Source organism: Oreochromis niloticus, linkage group LG4 (assembly GCF_001858045.2).
Source record: "Oreochromis niloticus isolate F11D_XX linkage group LG4, O_niloticus_UMD_NMBU, whole genome shotgun sequence".
NCBI classification, from domain to species: Eukaryota; Metazoa; Chordata; class Actinopteri; order Cichliformes; family Cichlidae; genus Oreochromis; species Oreochromis niloticus.
The window spans coordinates 11,589,537-11,610,613 of NC_031969.2; the positions used below are offsets into that span (position 1 = coordinate 11,589,537).

At 40.1% G+C, this 21,077-nt stretch overlaps 1 protein-coding gene across 1 annotated transcript in view; it reads left to right on the top strand.

The window, feature by feature from the left end:
• Positions 1-1,125: 1,125 nt before the first annotated feature.
• LOC100707122 (protein shisa-8) overlaps positions 1,126-21,077 on the top strand; it is a 115,250-nt gene continuing 95,298 nt past the window's right edge. The window contains exons 1-2 of the mRNA XM_005459451.3: positions 1,126-3,322; positions 3,748-4,386. Coding sequence (XP_005459508.2) covers positions 3,821-4,386 — 566 coding nt within the window. The 5' untranslated portion in view covers positions 1,126-3,322; positions 3,748-3,820. The remainder of the gene's footprint in view (positions 3,323-3,747; positions 4,387-21,077) is intronic.

The window sequence follows — 21,077 nt, forward strand, 5'->3', positions numbered from 1 at the left end:
CTGGGAACTTTCTTGGACGCTGTCCGTCCCTGTTCCTCTCCTGCCTTTCCTGTTTCTTTCTCTCCACGCCCAATGTCACCTTCCCTTGAGATGGTTTTCCTCCTACCTGTCTGCTCCCTTCCTATGTATATCTCTCCCTCCCTCCTTCACTCCTACTATCCCTCTGTCAGTTCCTATTCCACTAGCTTTCTCCATGTTTCTTAATCCCCCTCCCTTCCCTATGATAATTCCTCTTCTCTTTCCCTCCCCCTGCTCCTTTCTGTCAAGCCACCCTCTTTCTTTGGCAGCCGCTGTCCTCTTCTCTCCTCCCCTCTTTTCTCTCCCTTCCTGCCTCCTCCTTCCCCTTCCTCTCTGTTTATCTAAGTCTTGTTTCCTCTTCCTTCTTTCCTTTCTTCCTTACTTCTCTTTCTCACTTTAACCACCGCTCGCTCTTTCCCTAAATCAGCCCTAATAGACTGCAGTGCCACACATGGTCCAGACATGCTCACACAAAGACGAACTGTGCAGACGTATTAGCGCAGTAATTACGCTGAGGCACAAACACTCCCACACACACACATTGCACATGAACACACCAGCATTCCTGCACATTACAACCTGCTGATCAGTCAGCATCAATTCTTCTTATATGTTGAACTGAAGCATTTTGGAAAAAGGAAAACAGCGCAGAGGAGGGAGAACCATGGAAAAATGTGCAAAGAGAGTGGATAAAGCTTAGGAACAATGGAAGAACGAGAAAACCCAGGCACGGGGCACCGGACGTAGATATAAGAAACTGAAAAGGTTAGAAAGACAAAAGGCAAACGGAGATGAAAAAGGACAGAAATAGAGGTAACCTGAAACAAAAGGGACAAAGAGTGAGTGTTGACGAGGCTGGGACAAAAACACAGGAAAAACCAGGAGGAGGGAAAAAGAGAGAGGGAGAGAGTGTCAGTGACACATAATGAGGGAGGGAGGAGGAGAGTGAAAGGGAGAGTCAGCAAGCGGGAGCTGTGTTCATTTGCGCACAAAAGATATGAGTGAGCATGGATGTGTGTGTGTGTATGAGAGAGAGAGAGAAAGATGCTGAGAAGGAGGGGAGGAGTGAGCAATAGAGGGAGGAGTGACTTGGGAGAGGGAGGAGTGAGAGAGAGCGGGAGAGAGAGAGAGAGTGCGCGGGATATTGTCATCCGGTCCTGCCAGAGCAGCAGCAGCAGCAGCATTGCGAGCATCACCAGTGGACAGGATACACGCGCTGCAAGCAGAGTGAGGCGACGGGGAAATGATGGAATACACGCTGATGAGGAAGCAGCAGCAACAAGAACAACAACAACGAGGAAACATGGAATAAAAAGAGCATTTATAGCGTCTCCTTTGCTCTTCACTTCTGTTTGGAGCATCCCACAAGCAGATCACCAGTGAAAACACATACATATGATATATATATAAAATTCCTATACATATATATCAAATTATGCCTGTTTTCAAAGAAGCTGCAGCCGGACAAAGGACTTAATTGACAGCAAAATGCATGAAAAATTGGGGGATAATGTGCAACATTTGCTTAAAAACTGTTGCATATTAATGCTTTGAGCTTTTTTGTAATTCAGTCTTTTTTTTTGTTCTCAGTGGGGGAAAAAGACAAATTTAAAAAATATATATATACATTGATGCTAACGGATAAATTGAAAAACTTGAATAGTTGAACCAGCAAGAGCGAAGCTCTTCTGCTGCACGCAGCTCTATATTTCCAAAAGGGGGCTTCTTTTGAAAACAGGATATTTTTTGATCTGCCCTCAGTGCCACTCTGCTGTTTGGCTGTCGCATCTCCACTTGTCTTTGTTATCCAGCTGGGCTGCGGGAATATTTATTCCAGCAAGGCTCGTGCAAGTGCGCTGGCTGAAAGTGCAAAGGGCAGTCCACGGGCTCTCTGACCTCACAGTGATATTTCCTCAGCAACAACAAACAGCCCTACTTAGAGGCTGTGGGGAAACAGTAAGGTAAGTTGTGGAAGAGACAGAAAGAGGAAAAATTATAAAATAGAGAGAATAGAGGGAGATCAGAGCATAAAGAAAGAAAAGAAAAGACTGAGTCAAACACAGGAGCAGACACAGCCATTAAAGGAAAAGCCACTCCACTCCTGGTCAAGTATTTCCGACAGGTTTATCTTTCTCACGGCTTCTCCAGAGTCTCGGCTGCAGCAGCACCAAGACATTAAGATCACAACATCAGCCCTCCCTTTCTCCACCCCCCCCACCCCCCCCTTTCTCTCATCTCTCCTCGCCTAAGCACTTGAAGGGCAGGACTGAGCGGGCTGATAGACAGAGTACCCAGCTGGTGTCCTGGGTCTGTTAGAGACCCTGGGATCCGTGGAGAGGAGGGGTTTCAGTGGAGCACACACAGAGCAGCAGCAACAGGAGCCCGGTGCCCGCAGAGCACGAAAAACCACTGGACTCTTGTGGGTCGCTTAAAAGAGACTGACACTGACAGTGTGCTATCACCAGGGGGATTGGAGCTGTATGTGTTCACAAAGTGAATGTGAGATTACGTGTACGCGAGTGTGAGTGAAAACACGCCTCAGGTGCAAGAGGGACGCTTTTGGACTGTAATCACCACAGGATTTTGGCTTGACGAGAGCCTGGAGTAATTTCCCAAAAAAACAGAACAGCTGTTGTTACCTGTTGGCTCTGACTGGAAATAGAAAGGAACTATCCAATACTGTCTTTAGTCATAAAAGCTGAATATTTAACATTACAAAAACTTCAGTGGATGAAAGACTGGAGCTGCGCTTCTAGGAGAGGAAGTAAACACCCACCAAAGTGGACTCAGGTGACAGCAAAAAGATGCCCACTACAAAAATAAAAAGGCTTTCTGTGAGCGCCGACAGTGAGAGTAAGAGGATGATGGATGCAAGTTAAATCTCAAGACGGAGTAGTGGATGACAAAAACAACCTAAGTGAAAAACTATTCATCAGAGTTTTTTTAATCCCTTTTCTCTTTTTTTAAAGATATCAAAACTGATTTGGCTCCATTGCTGAGTTTTTATCCCACATCGGAATATGAGTCCATCTTTGGAGTGAAAAGTTTTCCACGTGGGAACCCATGACTGTCTGCAAGTTTCAGAGATATCTGCCTTTCCAGCTAGCGCCATCAGCACCCCAGACTTCTCACTTTTTGCGGATTATTCATTCACTCTGCGGGGGAGCTTACTGTCAGAAATGCCAGAGGCGAGTTCATTTGTAGGTAACGCGGCCTCCTAAACTGGATTCCCTCCAAGCCACCAGCTTTGGATTTGTCTACAACCGCCTCTGCTGTCTGCCGATGACATATGGCTTTGTAAAAGGTGACAGAAATTTTAGAATGCGCCTTGACACACACACACCTACACGCATTTAACTGCCGAGGAATATCGTGTGGCTCTGCATGTGAGTTTCCACTCACAAGGGCCCACATTTATCTTAGCTAGGAGCATGTTAAAATGGGAGATTCCTTTTCCTCACTTGTTCTGCTCCCACGGTGACAGTTTAGTTTTCTGTAAATCGGAAATTGAATAACTAGTTAATGAATGCTTTTTTTTAATGTTTCTTCAGATTATCACTATGGGACAAAAACTCTTGGTCTCTCCTCTTCAGTTTCCTGTTTCACTGATACTGTATCTCATTAAGTTGCACTGCTTACACAGCAAAAAGATTCATTTATTTGCTATAACTAAAAGCTCTGGGTAAGGAGGATATTTAACTTCCTATTTCTTTTATTTCTAACACCTAGGTGCTTTCAGTTGGAACTGTCATTAACTCTTACACATCAGGACTAAATCACAAGATACTGGAGTAAGACCAAGATGGCTGCCATCATTCATCCACTCTTGGTGAACTTATCTTTAGCCGTCCTCCTGGGTTTGATCTCTCTGGGTGGTCTGAACTTTCAACCGTCGGGTCAGGCTTTGGCGCAGTTCTCTTCCAACAACCAGACAACAGAACCATCTACGTCACCAGAAGCAGCGCTAGTAACCCCGACACCAGACACAGAGGAGCAAGCAGGTCCGACTGGGGATAACCGCTGTTGGGGTTACTATGATGTGATGGGCCAGTGGGACCCACCTTTTAACTGTAACGCAGGTATCTACCTGTTCTGTTGCGGTTCCTGCTTCTACCGCTTCTGCTGCCAGTTCAAAATCCACAGTTTGGATCAGACATCCTGTTCAAATTATGACACACCTGTGTGGGCAAACACGGGACGACCGGTGGCACCTGTCACAGAAGCCCAGGAGGAACCGGACCGGGATCGGACCCACATGATTGTGTATATTATCTGTGGAGTGGTGGCCATCATGGTGCTGGTAGGGATTTTCACCAAACTTGGGCTGGAGAAGAGTCAAGGAGGGCAGACCGACATGACCAACTCTAGGTAGGAACTGAGAAAAGCAAAACATTGAATGAAGTTATATGCAATAGATGAATGATACTGGGCATAGACTAAAGAGTTAAGTGAAAATATTTTTGAAATTAAGAAATTAAGGAAATTATCTCTCATTTGAAATTAAGTCTAAATGAGAGATAAATGTCTTTAAAGTGGCTAAAGCTAGCAGCCAGTTAACAAAGCTGCTTTTCTGGGTAGTATTCTCTATGTGAAGCTACGCTAACCTTCTACTGGCTACACCTACATATTCATACAATAAACTGGTTCTGATTTTAGCAGACTATAGGGCTAGCATGCAACTCCAACAGAACCAAAGTAGCGGTGCAACCAAATTTTATTAGACTCATTTTGGTAATTTCCAGCTCCACATTTTATCCACCAAATCTACTAGCGTAGCTTTGCATGACTGGGTATTTGTGCAACCCCCTACCTAGTATCCTCTCTCTTTTAGACAGCCCTCCCTTTAAGCCAGCTTTTTCCTGATTGGTTGCTTCTTGCAAACAAAGATTTTGATGATGGGTGGGGTTTCTGTGCTCACAGGCCGAGAGAAATGTCAAACTATGTATTTTTATCACAAAAAAGAAGAACGTTTCTATTCTGTGAGAATAACCCTGCTCATTTGCAAACTTGTCTTAGAAACTCATTTCAATTCACAGCCATAACATCCCATCTCCGTGTCCAAGTCATTGTCTGAATGTTCAAGTATTTATTCTCGACATATGTGAAATGGGAAAACACATGGCTGAGAAGGTCACCAGCTCGGTAATGAATAAAGTGAGTGAATCACAGTGAGGTGATAATGGGTGTGAATTTTGCAACCACGAGGGAGCAATGGATATGGTGATAGGGTGGGAAAGAGTGAAAGACAGACATACCACAGGATGGAGGTCAGGCAGCAGGATGGAGATTCCAAAGGACAGATGATTTTGGAGGAAATGACAGTGAGGTTGTGTTGTGTTTTCTCTGCATCGGTGTAGCTGTTTCACATTGATGGGTGATTGATTGCTGTGACACAACTATGACTGTGGCAATGTGTGGCCTCCAGAGAGCAATGAGAAGAGAGAGGGTGGTTTTTTTGGAAGGGTGGAATATTGAGCGGATCTGACTGGAATGCAGCCAGTGGCTAATTCTAGTACAGAGAACGGGTGGGGGTGTGGGTGGGTGTATGTGTGTGGATGTGTGTGTGTGTGAGATAGAGGGAGTAAGATGAGAGAAAGAGGGAGTGCTTGGTTTGACCGGATAGCCTGTTGGGTGTTAAGAGTAAGAGCTTCTTTAAAATCCTGTCATCGCCGCATTTCCTCTCAGCCTCCCAAAAGCATGATGAAGAGGAGAAGAGGAGGAGGAGAAGAAGGAAGAAGCAGTAGACATCAGCACTTGTTAATGTTAAACTGCACCATGCCACAAATAACACAATGAAAGATGGCATCCTTTGGTACATTTTATTCCCCGAATCAAACAACTGTGTGAATTTGAATTCTTCCGTCCAAGGATTATTTGAGAAATCCTTCAGAAATCTGGTTGACTGTCTTCACCACATTCAGGTCATAATGTGAAAATAAATGTTCAGAAATGTTATGTGTATGCCTCTAATCAGCAGGACAGAAGTGACATAGTTGATCACATGGTAATGTAACTGTCCATCCTATAATAAAGCAAACAACTTTATGGTAACAGTGCAAATTTTTCATGTAACGCAAAATTTATTTAAAAAAAAAACAATTAACTCAATTTTCTAAGTCTAAGCAAATATCACCTCAGATTAAAATACTTAATATTCATTTTCAGCATTTTTATTAACAAACAAACAAAAACACTAACTCCCTCCAAAAAAAGCAACAAAAAAAAAGAGAAAAAACAAAACAAAGTCAGAGAAGTGCCAATTAATTGCTCATTATTGTAGGCTCATTATAAAATAAAAATATCTCTTTTTGTTTGTTCAGGGTTTTGCTTCCTTTGCTTCCAGGAGATGGAAACATACGCATTATATAAGTAATTTAACTATTTTAAAGTATTTCTACTTTTCGTCACAGTTTTGCCAGAAATTAATCAACGCAGCAGATAAATATCATCCACTGCCAGCAGTAGATGTCATTTGATTTTCTGTTAGGCTGATATCAGTAAACAAAGCTAATATCAGCCAAGACCAGTACTGGATACAGTATATACGTATTGTTACATTGTTACATAGACTTTTAAATACTACAGCAACATCGCATTATGTCCTCTAATGCTTCAGTCCCTTTAAGAGTAAACATAGGATAACCTCCTTAAGACCAGCAAAAATAAGGGGTTACCGGTAATTGCTGTGAATTGTCTTGCATTCGCCAACCCATTTGGAGTAGTTAAGGTGACCAACTGTACATTGTTGGTACAGTTGGTCACTGTTTTGACTTGGAGTGTCTGCAATCACTCTCAAACCAATTGCCAACATAGTGCAACAAATCTGAGTTGCACCATGTTGGCACATGTCTGTGTGGATGAGCTCAACTTGTCTCTTTGCAGTAGGGGACTTGACTGAACTGGTTGTATTATGGTTATATTCATACATTAAAATAGGTTTCCGAGCATCAATGTAATTTTGCAGTTAAATCACAATTCTTCAGCTGCTACGCCACCGTTATTTCTGATTAATGTGAATTTATGTTTGTGTGGATGGCCACAGACTTGCAACAGAAAGCAACAGATCTGCAGTTTTTGCACATTTATCACAGTTAGTAGCTGTATCATAGCAAATACTGATACTGTTGGTACTGTCAGGCTATCATGTTATTTATATGATGAGTTATATAGTTTCCAGTGGTGCCCAGCAAGTCAGTGAACGTGTCGTATCTTCTTCTTTTATCAGATTTTTTATATGACATAATGTATTTATTTATCTTAGAGACAATACTGTATACCTTTTTCTTAAATGAAATATATTTTTTATGTCATAATATACATTTTCTGAACCAAATAATAATTAAAATAATAAACAAATAATAATTACCCTATACTTCACCTGTGTACTTCTACTTGTCATCCTTATATTGAAATAGGAAAGTTCAGGAAAAATAAATTTAATCAAGTATCCTATTAAGCTATTGTAGTGAGACAGTGTGCACAGTACTGAAGAAGATCTAAATGTAACTGTAATAAACTTTGTTGTTTTTTTGTTATGATGCTTGCTGTAGGCCCATGTTACTTGCATCTTTGCATTTTGGAATGAGTGCTTGTTGTTTGGTTGTAACTTTATGCTCAGAATGTAAAACTTTTAAGGGCTGTACATGATTACAGAGACAATTTAAAAAAAGACGGGAAAATATATTCTTATGTTTAAATGTCACATGAGTCTGACAGTCAGCGAAGACGTAAAATTTCCATAAGCGACACAAGGCGAACATTTGATTTGTTTTCTTTAACAGATTCAATAGTTTTAAAGTTTCACAGTATTGTAAAAAAAATCTGATTTCATGTGTTTTTTGAAGCACCTGTTCATTCACCTTGAACATGCTTGCCTTTAATGGAACCACAAAGTGAATGCAGACGTCATGGATTCAAGCAAAGGTCTCCAAGCAAGCTTGTTATTAACTCACAGGATGGGAAAGAGGTCAGAGACAGAGTGATGACCACTGCAGGAGAGGGACAAAACCAGGAGTGAGAACTATAAAGATATCCAGAGGGATCAGAGGGGTGAAACTAAATCACACTGGGGACTCACTCATTTTACTATCCCATTGTTAAACACAGCTGTTTACCTCATATCTGCCAACGTATGTGTGTGAGTGTGTGTTGGTATAAGAGAAAGAGGAGAACCCGAGATATGATACATGAGCTAACCACTTCACTGATGTGACCAAAGACCAGTAATGTAAGGACACTCTGTAGTAGCATTATGAAGGGGTGGATGGAAGGATGAGAGGAACAAGCCATGAGAGAGGAAGCTTTTCTGAGGAGTGAATGATTAATCCAGAGGGATTCCAAGACATTTTCACTCACACTGTGCCACAGAAAACACTTGGTCAGAAACCTCATCTTGCCATATTTTAACACATAGGTACCCCTTTAATATCCAGTGTGAGGTGGCATCTCCTACGATTTCACAAACCTACTATTCTTTTTCAATTCTATAATTTCTATCACTGTTTTCTTTTCTGACATTAACTTGTTTACCATGACACTCTTTGGTTAGCGCTCCCTTATTGATGACACCAGCAGACCACTTTCCCCTGCGGTCAGATGTTGAGGGACTCCTATCGAACCCTATTGGGCTGCTCTGCATGCTGAAAAAAAATGACACTGAAAGGGAACTCACTGTGTTACAATGTAAAGGCAACAGATTCTGACCAGGATTCAGTATGCGATAGTTTGGGAGTGTGAACAGGCTATGAGTCCTGCTGATATGCTACTGACAGTAGCGACCACTATAAAGTATACCTTGCTAGCATCATGTTGGACTGTGATTTGCCTTGAAAGCTGCCTTATGACTTTGTGACGTAAAACATTCCTCAGAGATTTCAGCCTGTGTTGACATGATCCCATCACACAGTTGCTGCAGGTTTGTTAGCTGCACATCCATGTGAATCTCCCGTTCCACCACATCCCAAAGGTGCTCTATTGGATTGAATCCTGGAGTGTGCTGAGGCCATTTGAGTACAGTGAACTCAGGTTCAAGAAACCAGTTTAAAATGATTGGAGCTTTATGACACGACATGTTATCCTGCAGGAAGCATCCATCACAAGATGGATACACTGTGGTCATAAACGGATGGACATATTCAGCAGAAATATTTAGGCAGACTGTGGCATTAAACCGCTGTCTGAACCACTGACACAAGGCAGTGTCAAATTCTGACCTTATCATCTGAATGTTGTAGCAGAAATCAAGACTCATGAGACCATACAACATTTTTCCAATCTTCTATTGTCCAATTGTTGACCATTCTGTTAGCTCTGTTAGCATAGAGCTCTCTGGCTTCTGACCTTGGGCATCAGCAAGGTGTTTCTGCCTGATAAACTAGAACTTCTTACTGGACCATTCTCTGTAAACCCTAGAGATGGTTGTGCAGGAAAATCCCAGTAGATCAGCAGTTTCTGAAATACTCAGCCCAGCCCATTTGGCATCAACAACAATGTCACATTTAAAGGCACCTAAATCACGTCTCTTCCACATTCTTACACTCAATTTAAACTTCAGGTTGTGTCGAACATGTCTACAAGCCTAAATGCATGTAGACATAGTTATTGGCTGATTAGATATCTGCATTAATTGCACTTGAACACTTGTACCCAATGAAGCACCCAGTGAGTGTCGTGTCTGTTTTGTCTGTAAAAGACACCTTTCTGCCGGGAAAGGCTGCGCCTCAGTGAAACTGTTTATCACATCGATTGCATGTCCATCAAAAACTGAAAATTCATATTCAGCCTGCATACATTTGACCAAGAGACACCTTCACCTGGTTGCGGGCGACAAATCTATGCGTGTATGTGAGTTTGGGCGCATGTGTGTGTGCAGTCAACGAATAAATCCAGCCACAAAGCTGTTAAGGTGGTAATGCGCTGAAACCCTGGGTCAAGCAATCACAACAGCCAGTGGTGCAATGATAGAGCAGAAGACACACATGTGCACCTGGGCATGCACACGCACACACACAAACCTCTCATTACGACCCTACAGTGAGCCTTCTCCCCCTCCTCTGTTGCATAGCTTCTCGCCTCCCAAGTGGTTCTTGGTATTTTTGTTTTGCCCTCAGTCTGTCTGTGTCTGCACCTGTTGTGTGGGAACTGCTGCAAAGCAAAATTAAAAATGAATTGTATCTTTTGATACGTGATTCATCTGAGGGAATTAAAATACCACATTAATAAGAGCTCAGCTTGTGATCTTGTGGACTGCAGCAGCACTGAAGGCGCTGGAGGAAAACAAGTAGCTGTAGACAAGGGCCATTCATGGACCTGTACAAGATCACATTACCAAAAAAAAAAATGCCTAAAGACATGTCTCCAAATAATCTATGCAGAAATCACATTGGCTAACATGCTGATAGTGCCAAAAATTAGAAGGCACTTGTTTTGGGAATGCCTTGTTGTAAGCCCACCTAGCACACTATAGTCAGTTTATTTGTACAGCATTAATCAAAACACAGTGGTGCATTAAGCAATTATCATAAAACAATACTTAACGAGCAACAGCATTAATAATCCGAGTGCATGTTGTGAATTAATGGCAGAGTTAGCAGGATAAACACAGCATGAAAACAGGTCAAATAAAGTGCATTCAAACTCATAGGCTCTCTCAACAATTAATAATGTTTCACTTATTTTGTTTATACATATCAAGTTTGCTGGGACATTTATACTGGCACCACTGTTTTTGCCAATTGATACAACCTCACTGGTCTAGTAGTGCAATTTTTCTTTTACTGACATCAAACGTAGTGTTTGATGTCAGTAAATTAAGATTTTCTGAAACATGCTCCTGCATGCTGGAAACAAACCAAAATAGAAACTTTTCTTATAACCTTTCTATAAAGTCCAAGTTGCAGTTGCATTAAGTATGTTGGCTAGTCAACTTTTGCTAGTCTTGGTCTGAATATCATTTAATGTTATGTTAATTTTAGCGAATATTAGAAAAAAAGGAATCAACCGGTGTCTCATGTCATATGGTTCAAAAGTTACCAAACTTCGACCTTTGGTGGCACAAGACTGCGTGAAGTGCACACATGAAACTTGGTGAAAATAATTATGGGAGTGGCAGAAGAAGTGAGACAGAGCAGAAAACGCAAGTGCAGTTTAAAAAAAAGTAGAAACATGTTGCCCCCAATTTGTAAGGATGATAGATGTACTTACACACACACATACACACACAGGGCACAATGCACCACTTATCAGAAATTGTTCTACTGGAGGGCCGCGTGTTCAAGGTTACAGGTGATTGAATGACACACTGGGGATCTAAACAGCCGTTTCCGTCGGCCATTCTCCTCCTTTACAGTATTGTGTTTCATCAACAGTGCTTTCAATTTCAGTTATTGTTCAGGCACAGTGCCACTTTTCATCATTGCCTGGCAGGTGTTTAGAGCCAATAGATAAATATGTGCACACAGCTCCAATTTTTTTTCTGCTTTTCCTGAAATAGTTAAAGCAATAACCAGATGAAACAACACTTAGTGGGTTGTGGAGTGCAATTAGTTTCATTAGTTTGTTTCTTAGATGATAGGGTGATGATAAGACTTAAATTTGTTAAAATAATAAGATATACTTTATTTATCCCCAAACTTAGGGCATTACTGCATTACAGCAGCCAAAACATGAAAAGCAACTTTACTCCATGAAATAGATAAATATCATAGAACAAAAAAGCTGACAAAGCTAAAATCAAAGAGTTTAATGAATACAAATTTAAATATAATATAATAAGGGGGTCTTAAATCTAAAATTAATGCTGTTTATGTTCTATGAGATGGTGAGGATTGTCTGTATCTGTCCTTGTCACAGCACTGCTGTCTTCATCTCCTCACCAACAGCCAGTCATAGCAGATGGCTGCTCTTCTATTGTAGGGCGACTGTTGCTGTGATTTGGCGCTACAGACATAAAACTGAATTGAACTGAATACTAGAGAAAGTCATCAGCTGCACATTCAGTAATTAGAATAGGGGATACGCCACTGACTACGGCTACAGTCATTTTGATGATCGCTGCATCAGCTGATGGAGGAATCCAAACCATGTGTTTATTCAAAGACGCCTCCTGTATGGAGAAACTAGTTGCATGCATTGCTCAGGTTTGATTTTGGCTTAAATCCTGAAGGTTCCTTCTGGGATTACTCTGAGTTTTAGTTCTGCCCATAGATTTTCACTTGGATTCAGCTCAGGTGATTGGCTGGGTCACTCTAGCAGCTTCTTTTTCTTTCTCTGAAACCACTTGAGAGTTTCCTTAGCTGTGTGTTTGGGATTATTGTCTTGCTGAAACGTCCACCCTGGTTTCATCTTCATCATCTTGGTACATGGGAGCAGATATTTATCAAGAAAGTTTGGGTACATTTTTCCTTTAATCCTTCATTCAGTTATATGAAGTGCACCATTGCTGTATGTTTAAAAACAGACGTGCACCATGATGTTCCTGCCTCCAAACTTCACTGTTGGTATGGTGTGTTTAGGGTTATATGCAGTGCCCTTTGAACTCCAAACATACTGTGTATTCTGGCATCCAAAGAGTTCGATCTTGGTCTAATCTGACAGACTATATTCTCACAGTATTTCCCAGGTTTGTCTAAATGTTGTTCAGCAAACTTTAAACACAGCATGCTTCTTCAGCAATGGAGTCTTGTGTGGTGAGCAGAGATGGGCAGTAACGCGTTACTTGTAACGCGTTACTGTAATCTGATTACTTTTTTCAAGTAACGAGTAATGTAAGGGATTACTATTGCAAAAACGGTAATTAGATTACCCTTACTTTCACGTAGGAACGCTGCGTTACTGCGTTACTAAAACCATGATTTTTTGCGAGAGTGTCTCATGACAGTGACGTAAGCGAGTGCGACATTCGTGACAACAGCTGTCTGCAGATCAACAATGGATAATATATCGAGTGCGGAGAGAGTATGAGCGTGCAGCGTTTAAAGCGTGGAAGTACTGACCTTATTTTGAGTTTGATTCCATAAAAAGTGACAAAAACATTAGTGTCCGTTGTGCGTGGGAAGAAAACTTCTTTTTACAGCGAAAAAAACCTCTAAACTTCCAAGCAAGCACCAAGTGCGCTACGAGAAACTCGCGGATTCTTCAACTGACCGCTGCGGCACACCTGCACCGGAGTAAACCTCCACCTACCCCAGTCCTGCTTTACAGGTGAAAATAGAGCAACAGGACCGCTAGTCTTTGATTTTATTCATTTTCTGCTGTGTTTTACTTGCATCTGTTTGAAAGAGTGAGTGTAAACACAAAAAAATATTTTATTTTATGTGCTGGAATGTGCAGAAAATAGGTTTAAATGTTAAACAAATTTCTTCCAGTCAGAGAATGTTGCATATAATTTAATTTTTGCTTGATGCATAAAGTTAAAAGATTAAAACTAATAAAACAAGTTTTAAAAAGAGACTTTTCCATTTGATCACATTTTGTATGATGGATTATGCAGAAAAAGTAGAATTGGGTTGAAAGCTCTATCGCTTTATCACCTATTCAGGTTGTAAATCATGTTTTTAAAAAGTAACTAAGTAACTAAGTAATTAATTACTTTTTAAAATAAGTAATTAGTAAAGTAACGGGATTACTTTTGGGGGGAAGTAATCAGTAATTAGTAACCGATTACTTTTTTCAAGTAACTTGACCAACACTGGTGGTGAGTGTACATACAGGTGATTGAGGGCATTAGTTATTGTTTTTTAAAACATTTTTACTTACTGATTCCACCTGGTCATGGCCGATTTATAGTGAAATAATGTTCTTTCCACTTCTGGATTACGACCCCAACAGTGCCATAATCCAGAACCTGCAGTAGTTTAAAATTCTTCTCTAATAAATGCCATCAGTATGTTTCGCAACAATACAGTTTTGAATGTCTTGGCTTTAACCATCAGGTTTCTTGTGTGACACCTTGGTAATAAGACACGTTTTTATAGACCATCAGTTGGGACTGAACCAGCTAATAGGCACCTCCCTTTCTTCATGTGTTCAATACCGTTTCCCTGTGTGATTTCTCATTATTGCACATGAATTTATTTATGTACATCTGTAGCTTGATTTCTTTGGATGTGTGGATTGGATGTGTTGTTACTGAGATGTGGTGAGAATTTCATGTCAATAGCACATTTAGAAAATTTGTTGACGTGTTCAATACTAATTTTACCCGCCGTATGTCCGGGATAACACCACTTTTCAATCACGACTTCTGCAATCCCTCCATATTTCTTTTTAGATTAACATCCCTGTCTGTCCAAAATGTCCTGAAGCTATGTAAGGTCACACTGTGGTCTGAGAAGTGTGAGTGTGACAATCTCTCGCCACAATGCTCTATGACACTTCATGAAGCTCCATGATAAAGTCATTATAAATAAAACAACAACAATGGAAGCTGCTGCAACAGGCAGAACAACACCAGGAAAAAACAACTTGGTAACAAAATAATGTGTAAAGTAGTTACCATGAAGTTGTTTACTGACGAAACCTGACAAATAAAGCGAATGCCTTAAAACCAGGTTCTTCCAATTGTCTGTAACTCATCACTGATGTAAAGCATGCAGCAGCGCTAATATCGCCTTTGTTGTCAGTACTGTTGCTATTCTCACCTTTCACTAACATAAGCGTGTTTTGGTTTCTATCTCGAAAACGCAGCAAGGCTCAGTTGGCTCGTTAAATGCACGTCTCCCTCAATGCTTAATCTGAAAATAAATTCTTTGATGCTGCTGCGGTATGAAAAATAGACTTTGCCTTTCCCAAAGTGCACAGCTAACTCAAATCAGCAAGGAATTATTGTTTATCCGTTTTATCGGCTTCTTTAAGGAGATGCTTACAGTTGTGGATATTTTCTACCCCAGTCTTGTTTGTGCCATCAAAGTCCATTACTGACTTCACTTTGCCACTAAATCCACAGTTTAAAACACATAACAATGCCAAAGTTATCTCCAGCAGCTCAACTCTAAAAGCGGTGAGAATATACAAACATAAAAAGCACTAAAGCACACATTTTGCTTTTAGCTGATTCTGACTTTTATGTGCCAGCCTTAAAATTTTCTTTCATGTGTTTCAGTTATTGAAATGCTGCTCTGGAGGATATCAGGTCCATGTGTTTTATCCACAAACTAGACTGACACATTCAGTTTTCTGGATAGCACTTCTTTATGTGCTTATATTTCCATAAAATGATGCATGAATATGTTTTACTTGTAATGGACTACTGTTTTGTTTTAATCATTGCTACTCTTGTTGATGCATCCTTCTGGAAATGCTTATCAATACTTTGCATTTCTGCTTATACGGTGTGAATTTATTTCCTCCATAGAGGCGGCTGTATCAGTTGTGTTGTGATTATAACTCCACACCACACCTCAGTGCAGCAGTGAGACAGATTGCTGCAGAGCCCTGAAGTTCCTAAGCTCAACTGTTGCTGCAGTGGCTGTGAACCACATCAGTGGATCGCCAGACTTTCTCCGAATCGTCCTCCCATGTTTTTTTTCCTTGTAATCCCTCCTTCTACCTCATTCCCCTCTCATGCTTCACGCACAACATCAACACTCTTTGTGCCAAAAACTAGGCAGAAAAATCTGCATGGTAATTGATAAACAGTACTGGTGGGTACATTATGCACACTGTTAAAATACTGGAAACTGTTGAAAAAGTTTTAAGAAACGTATTTAATTGATTACCACAATATATGTGAGATAATAAGATGATATGCAAGATCTGTACATGTTCAAAGGTGTAATTTCCACCTTTTACTTTTGGTTGATCTTCAAGCATCTTAAGTTTCAAGATGATAAAATCTTTGTATACTAATTTCTGTTACCCTTTCCCCCTGGGTGTTGAGTTTTAGGTTGTGTACAGGCTGCTCTTTCTGATTGGTCAAGGTTTCTGGTAGATTAAAAGAAAAACACTTTATCTATGTATCTTTCAGCAAACACCTATATCAAAAAACATCAATCCTACAGACTTATTTTCATTAAAATAAGCTCACCAACATTACGAGAGTTTACAGCACGTTTACCATAAAGAGCTAAAGCACCACAGTTCACTGTCTGTTCAAAGAGAAACCACATACAGATAAATGGAGTGTGATCGCTTCATAATGAGAGGTTTATTTTTGAGCCTAGCTGTGGGCTGTTAACAACAATCTGTGTCACTTTTGACTTTGCAATTTGGAGGCTCTGTAGGAGGTTTGTGAAGGCACAATTGCAAGTGGATATACTTACGTCTATATTTTCTCTGAAAGTACTTCAGTTAAACTCCGCTGACTTAGTGAGTCGCATTGTGTGTCTCTGAGCTTCTTTGTGACTGTGTAAATTTGTGTGGGTATATGTCTGTGTACAGTCTACATGGAGTTGGGAACATGCCGCCCAGCATGGGCTCCATTTTCACTCCAGTGATCCTAGTAATGGTCTTGTCCCACTGTAGACTGACGCTGGCTGCAAGTCACCCTGACAGAATATCAACTGCTTACATGTAGCTGTTTGCTGAAGCGCACACAATAGAAAGCATTATCACTGCACCCTGTGCTCTATCTATCTATCTATCTATCTATCTATCTATCTGGGTTTATAGAATATTTACGAACTAACTACGGCATTTACAAGCATATTGCAACATGTATTTTTCAATGAAATAAATATGTGTGTTATCCTCAGTCTCATATTTTCCTCTTCAGCTGCTTCAAACAAATGTAACAGTACAAACAGCTTAATTAAAAGCTCCTTCCACTTGGCCAGCTATGATATTTAACTTCAACACTTAAGGTTTCAAATAGTCTAAAATTTCAAAAGCCCAAATGCTGTCAATTTAAAATAATAAATAAGTATTCGTCTATAACGCGGCTACTAAAGATTCCTATAAATCAGACTTCAGTCTGCTTCGATTATGCACTTTTTCAGCTTTCTGCAGGCCAAATCTCCATAAAGGGAAGGAAGCAACTCTGGTACATTGACTGAACTCAGCAGCAGACTATCAGAGTTTGAATGCTTACTTTTAAACTCTGATAGTTCTACAGCATCTTGGACCACAGTTTTAAATACTAGCTGCACAATAACTGGCAAAGGCTTAATAACTGTAGGATGTCACAAAACGCAGCCAAGGCATTTACCTGCAATTTAACAAATTACAGGAACAGGCTTCACACCCTGAATGCAGTTAATTTCTTTTTTATTTAGTTAATGGTAGTTTCCACTCAAACAGCTGTTCATAGTGGTTTAATGAAAAGTTGGAAAGGAAGACACCTGGATCCTTTGTGATAAATACTGCTACTAAACCAAGTATTAACAATATGCTGTGTAAGTATCTACTCATTTGCTAATGTGAATAAGTCAACATATTCCAAATATATCTCAGGTCACTTATTTATTTTCACAGATTGGTGGCATTTATGCATGTAACTGGTGATATTTAGGTCACTTTAGCTAACAGAAAAAAAAAAAAAAACAGCCATTCATTTCTAAATGGTTAAAAGACAAAATTTGGATCATCCAGTTAGCTTTCTTCATTGGAGCTCCCAACTAGCTCACTACTATGAAGATAGCCAGCTGTAAACAGAGCAAATTTGAGTTGAAAAATTAAGTTCATCAAATGTTTACCAGTTGATGAGGCCCGCATAGATGATTAATTAGCATATTATAATGTCCTTGTTACTATATCATCAATCAATAACACAGGAACTTCAAACACTTTTATCACTGTCCTAATTATCCTACGTGCATGTCTGTGTGGTTACTAATAACAAGCAATAGGGATATACACCTTATATACATAATTATTTCATTTAAGGTGTTGTATTCTAATACAAACTTTAACTTTCTTTACTTTTCCATTATAAATTGTGAGCTCTCAGCCACTATTTGGTGTTTGGGATGTTGCAAGTGCTTTTGCCGTTCTTTTATCCTTCTTTTGATTTCTTCCATGGCCCTTGTCCTTCTCAGTAGTCACCTTTCAGCTCTCATCTTACAGACACTATCAAGCTTACACATCACAGAGGATAAAATAATCGAGAAGGACCTATCCTCTGTGAAATTTATCGTTTCCCCTTCATCATTCTCCTACATAAACTTCCCACTGTTCCATCTCTATCTGTCCGTTTGCTTTATAGTCCCAAAAATACCTTCCTTCAAATCATTGTGCAGTTTCAACATTGTGCAGGAACAGAGATGAAATAAAGAGGAAGATGAGTGCCACGGAGGGGAGCCACAAAAGGAGGAATGGGATAACACAGCAGGGAGGAATTCACTTCTTTGCTTTGCTATCTACATTCATCCCCTTCTTGTTCAGCTTCCATTTGCTTTTCCTTTGTCTGCTCATCTCATTCCATTGTCCTCTCTTCCTCTCAATCTTTATCCTTTTCACTTTTGACGGTTTTTTCTTCCACTCATTCCCGCTTCTTCTTATTGCAAATAAAGACACCAATGCAGTCATCATCTACTAGTGATTCTCTTAACATTGTAGCCAGATCAAAACACACAAATTAGTCCCATCTAACTAGCACGCCTTGCTTTAGAGAGCAGTATTATATTGCTGCCAACTGTATTATACATGTGTTTTTTACATATGTTAATGAATGTGCTTTATCTTAACCATGTTTGTTTCTTGTCAGCAGTAGCAAACACTTACATACTCACCCATTCCTAACCTTTATAACGTTGTTATATATTTAATGCAAAGTGAGCATGCAAATAGATTAATTTCCCCACAGCATGAGTTATGCAAATATGCAAATATGTTGTAACAGGGCATAGAGTCCATATATGTTGTGACCAACCCATCCAGTAGTTTCTCACGTTTTTGACTGAAAAGCTGGGTTGTCCATCTTCCTCCCACAGAAGCTCAAATTCAGAGAAAGAGAGAGAGCATGAGAAAGGGGGAGGGAAAAGTAAAAGTAAGTTCCTACATTTTTCCAGTGCGGCAGTTTTCCTGGTGTTTACTGCAGCTCAAGAAAACATGGTGTAACTATCAGTAAGATATGAATAAGTCTGTGTAATATCCGATTCAGACTGCTTCGTTGCTGTAATCAGAAACAAAACACTGCGGCTGCCTAAATCACGGAGAACTGACCTAGAATGCAGAAATGAATGAACTGAAAGTGCTGACTGAGACTGTGTCTCACAGAAAATAATGACACGCCTCAGTCTGATTTTTAAAGTACATTTTTGTGCGAGATGCCAAATGCTAGTGGACTTTTGATTGTCGTTATGAGTTTGTGGAAAGCTAGATGGTTGGATATCTTTAAAAAAAAAGGACAGCATCATCTTTAACCTCCTAGGACCTGGCGTCCACATATGTGGACATCACATTCTGGGTTGTCCAGACCAAAATACTAAATTTTGCTCTAGAAGGGCCTGATATCCACTTACGAGGACATTATACCGCCACTGTTTTATCAAAATTTAAAATGAATGTCCTCATATGTGGATTTCATTTTTCTCAGAAACAAAAGTCTGGTTAAAAAAAAAAAAAAATCAGGTAATTCTTTGTTTTTACATCCATCAGGTCCCAATCAGCCCAAATAGCAAAGAGAAATTGAAAATCTATGCCATGAAAGAGTTCAGGTCTTAGGAGGTTGAAAAGAGAAAAATGTTAATCAAAATCCTCTAAGAAAGAAGTCTCTTCGCCTGGAAGCCATGTTGGTAACAGAGCTTTGCAGTTATTCCAACAGTTAAGGAGAGAGACATAAGATTAATTGGTCATGCAAAGACGATGTAGAACCGCCAGATACGTGTGTGATGTCTCTTTCTTAAAATATCTTTTAAAAACATCACCAAAACCTTTAAATGTTGTGAAAACCTGATGATACAAATTTCAAAGAAAGGAAACTAAACAGGGAAACTGCAGGTGACCTGTCTGCCCCCCGAGATCCTCTGCGTCTCTCATAATGTTATCAGAATATTTTCAGCTCCCCCGAAACAGGAAGCCTTGTTAGTGCTGATCCTAAAGGAAAGAACTTCCTGCTTTGTCTATTAATAAAGCCTAAACCTTGCCACAGCAACACCTGCGCCCCGATCTTCTTACTTTAAAAAGGAGTGCTTAGGGGGTTGAGATCAGCTTGACTCTGCTCAGGCTGAGGCAGAGTAAAATGTATGAATACAAAATGAGCTACATACATAAATATACATCATACAGAATAATCAGTGAATTAATCAGACACATAATCTCTTCTACGTCAAGCAAAGGTTATGAATCTGTTCAATTACCGTTAAGCAGCTTAATAAGAATTCAGCTAGAGGTTACTGGTGTGTTAAATAGCCATTCAGTGATACAATGGAACACTAAAAGAGATACAGTGTGAGATCAGAATCATGTGAGTGCTGTTCAGGCTGGTTTTTCTTCCTCCAGCGTGTTATTTCTCTATGCTTTACTCTGTATATCACAGGTGTAACATGCCGTGTGATCGATGAGTCCGCAGAGTTTCGGGGCTTACAGTCGATACCACTCCTATATCATTTCTGTCTTTGGCTCCACTCCCTTTAACCTCTCCCTTCTTCCTCACACCCATTCACACTCATAAGAAAACAGCAGCGATCTACAGTAGCACAGACAGCACAGACCTGTGTTCACCATTTGCACACTTGCCGTCTCCAAATAGAAGTTTCCTGTTTTACTAAAGGAAGCACTTTGTTCCTAAAAAAAAGAAAAAAAGAAAAGAAAGCAGACTGGAAGAATACAAGATGTTTTCCAGGGAATTGATGCCTTTGCAAACTAGCAAACATGTATCTGATTAGCACACACACTCGCTCTCTCTGCCTCTCTAACAAACACACACACGCACAAACACACAAGTATGCTCAGCCTTTAAAAATGCCTTGAAAACGAATTTGTTTTAAAAAGCCTAGATATAATATGCCCGCTCCATCTACCCCCGCCTCTCATTGTGTGTTACGCCCCACTTCTGTCACACATGCATACACAAACACACCAAAGCACAAATCCCAGGAACAACACTGGTTCAGTTTATGCTGAATTTTAAACCAAAAATTAAAAAATGTACAAAAGTCTTCAGAAATATTTGTTTAGATTTT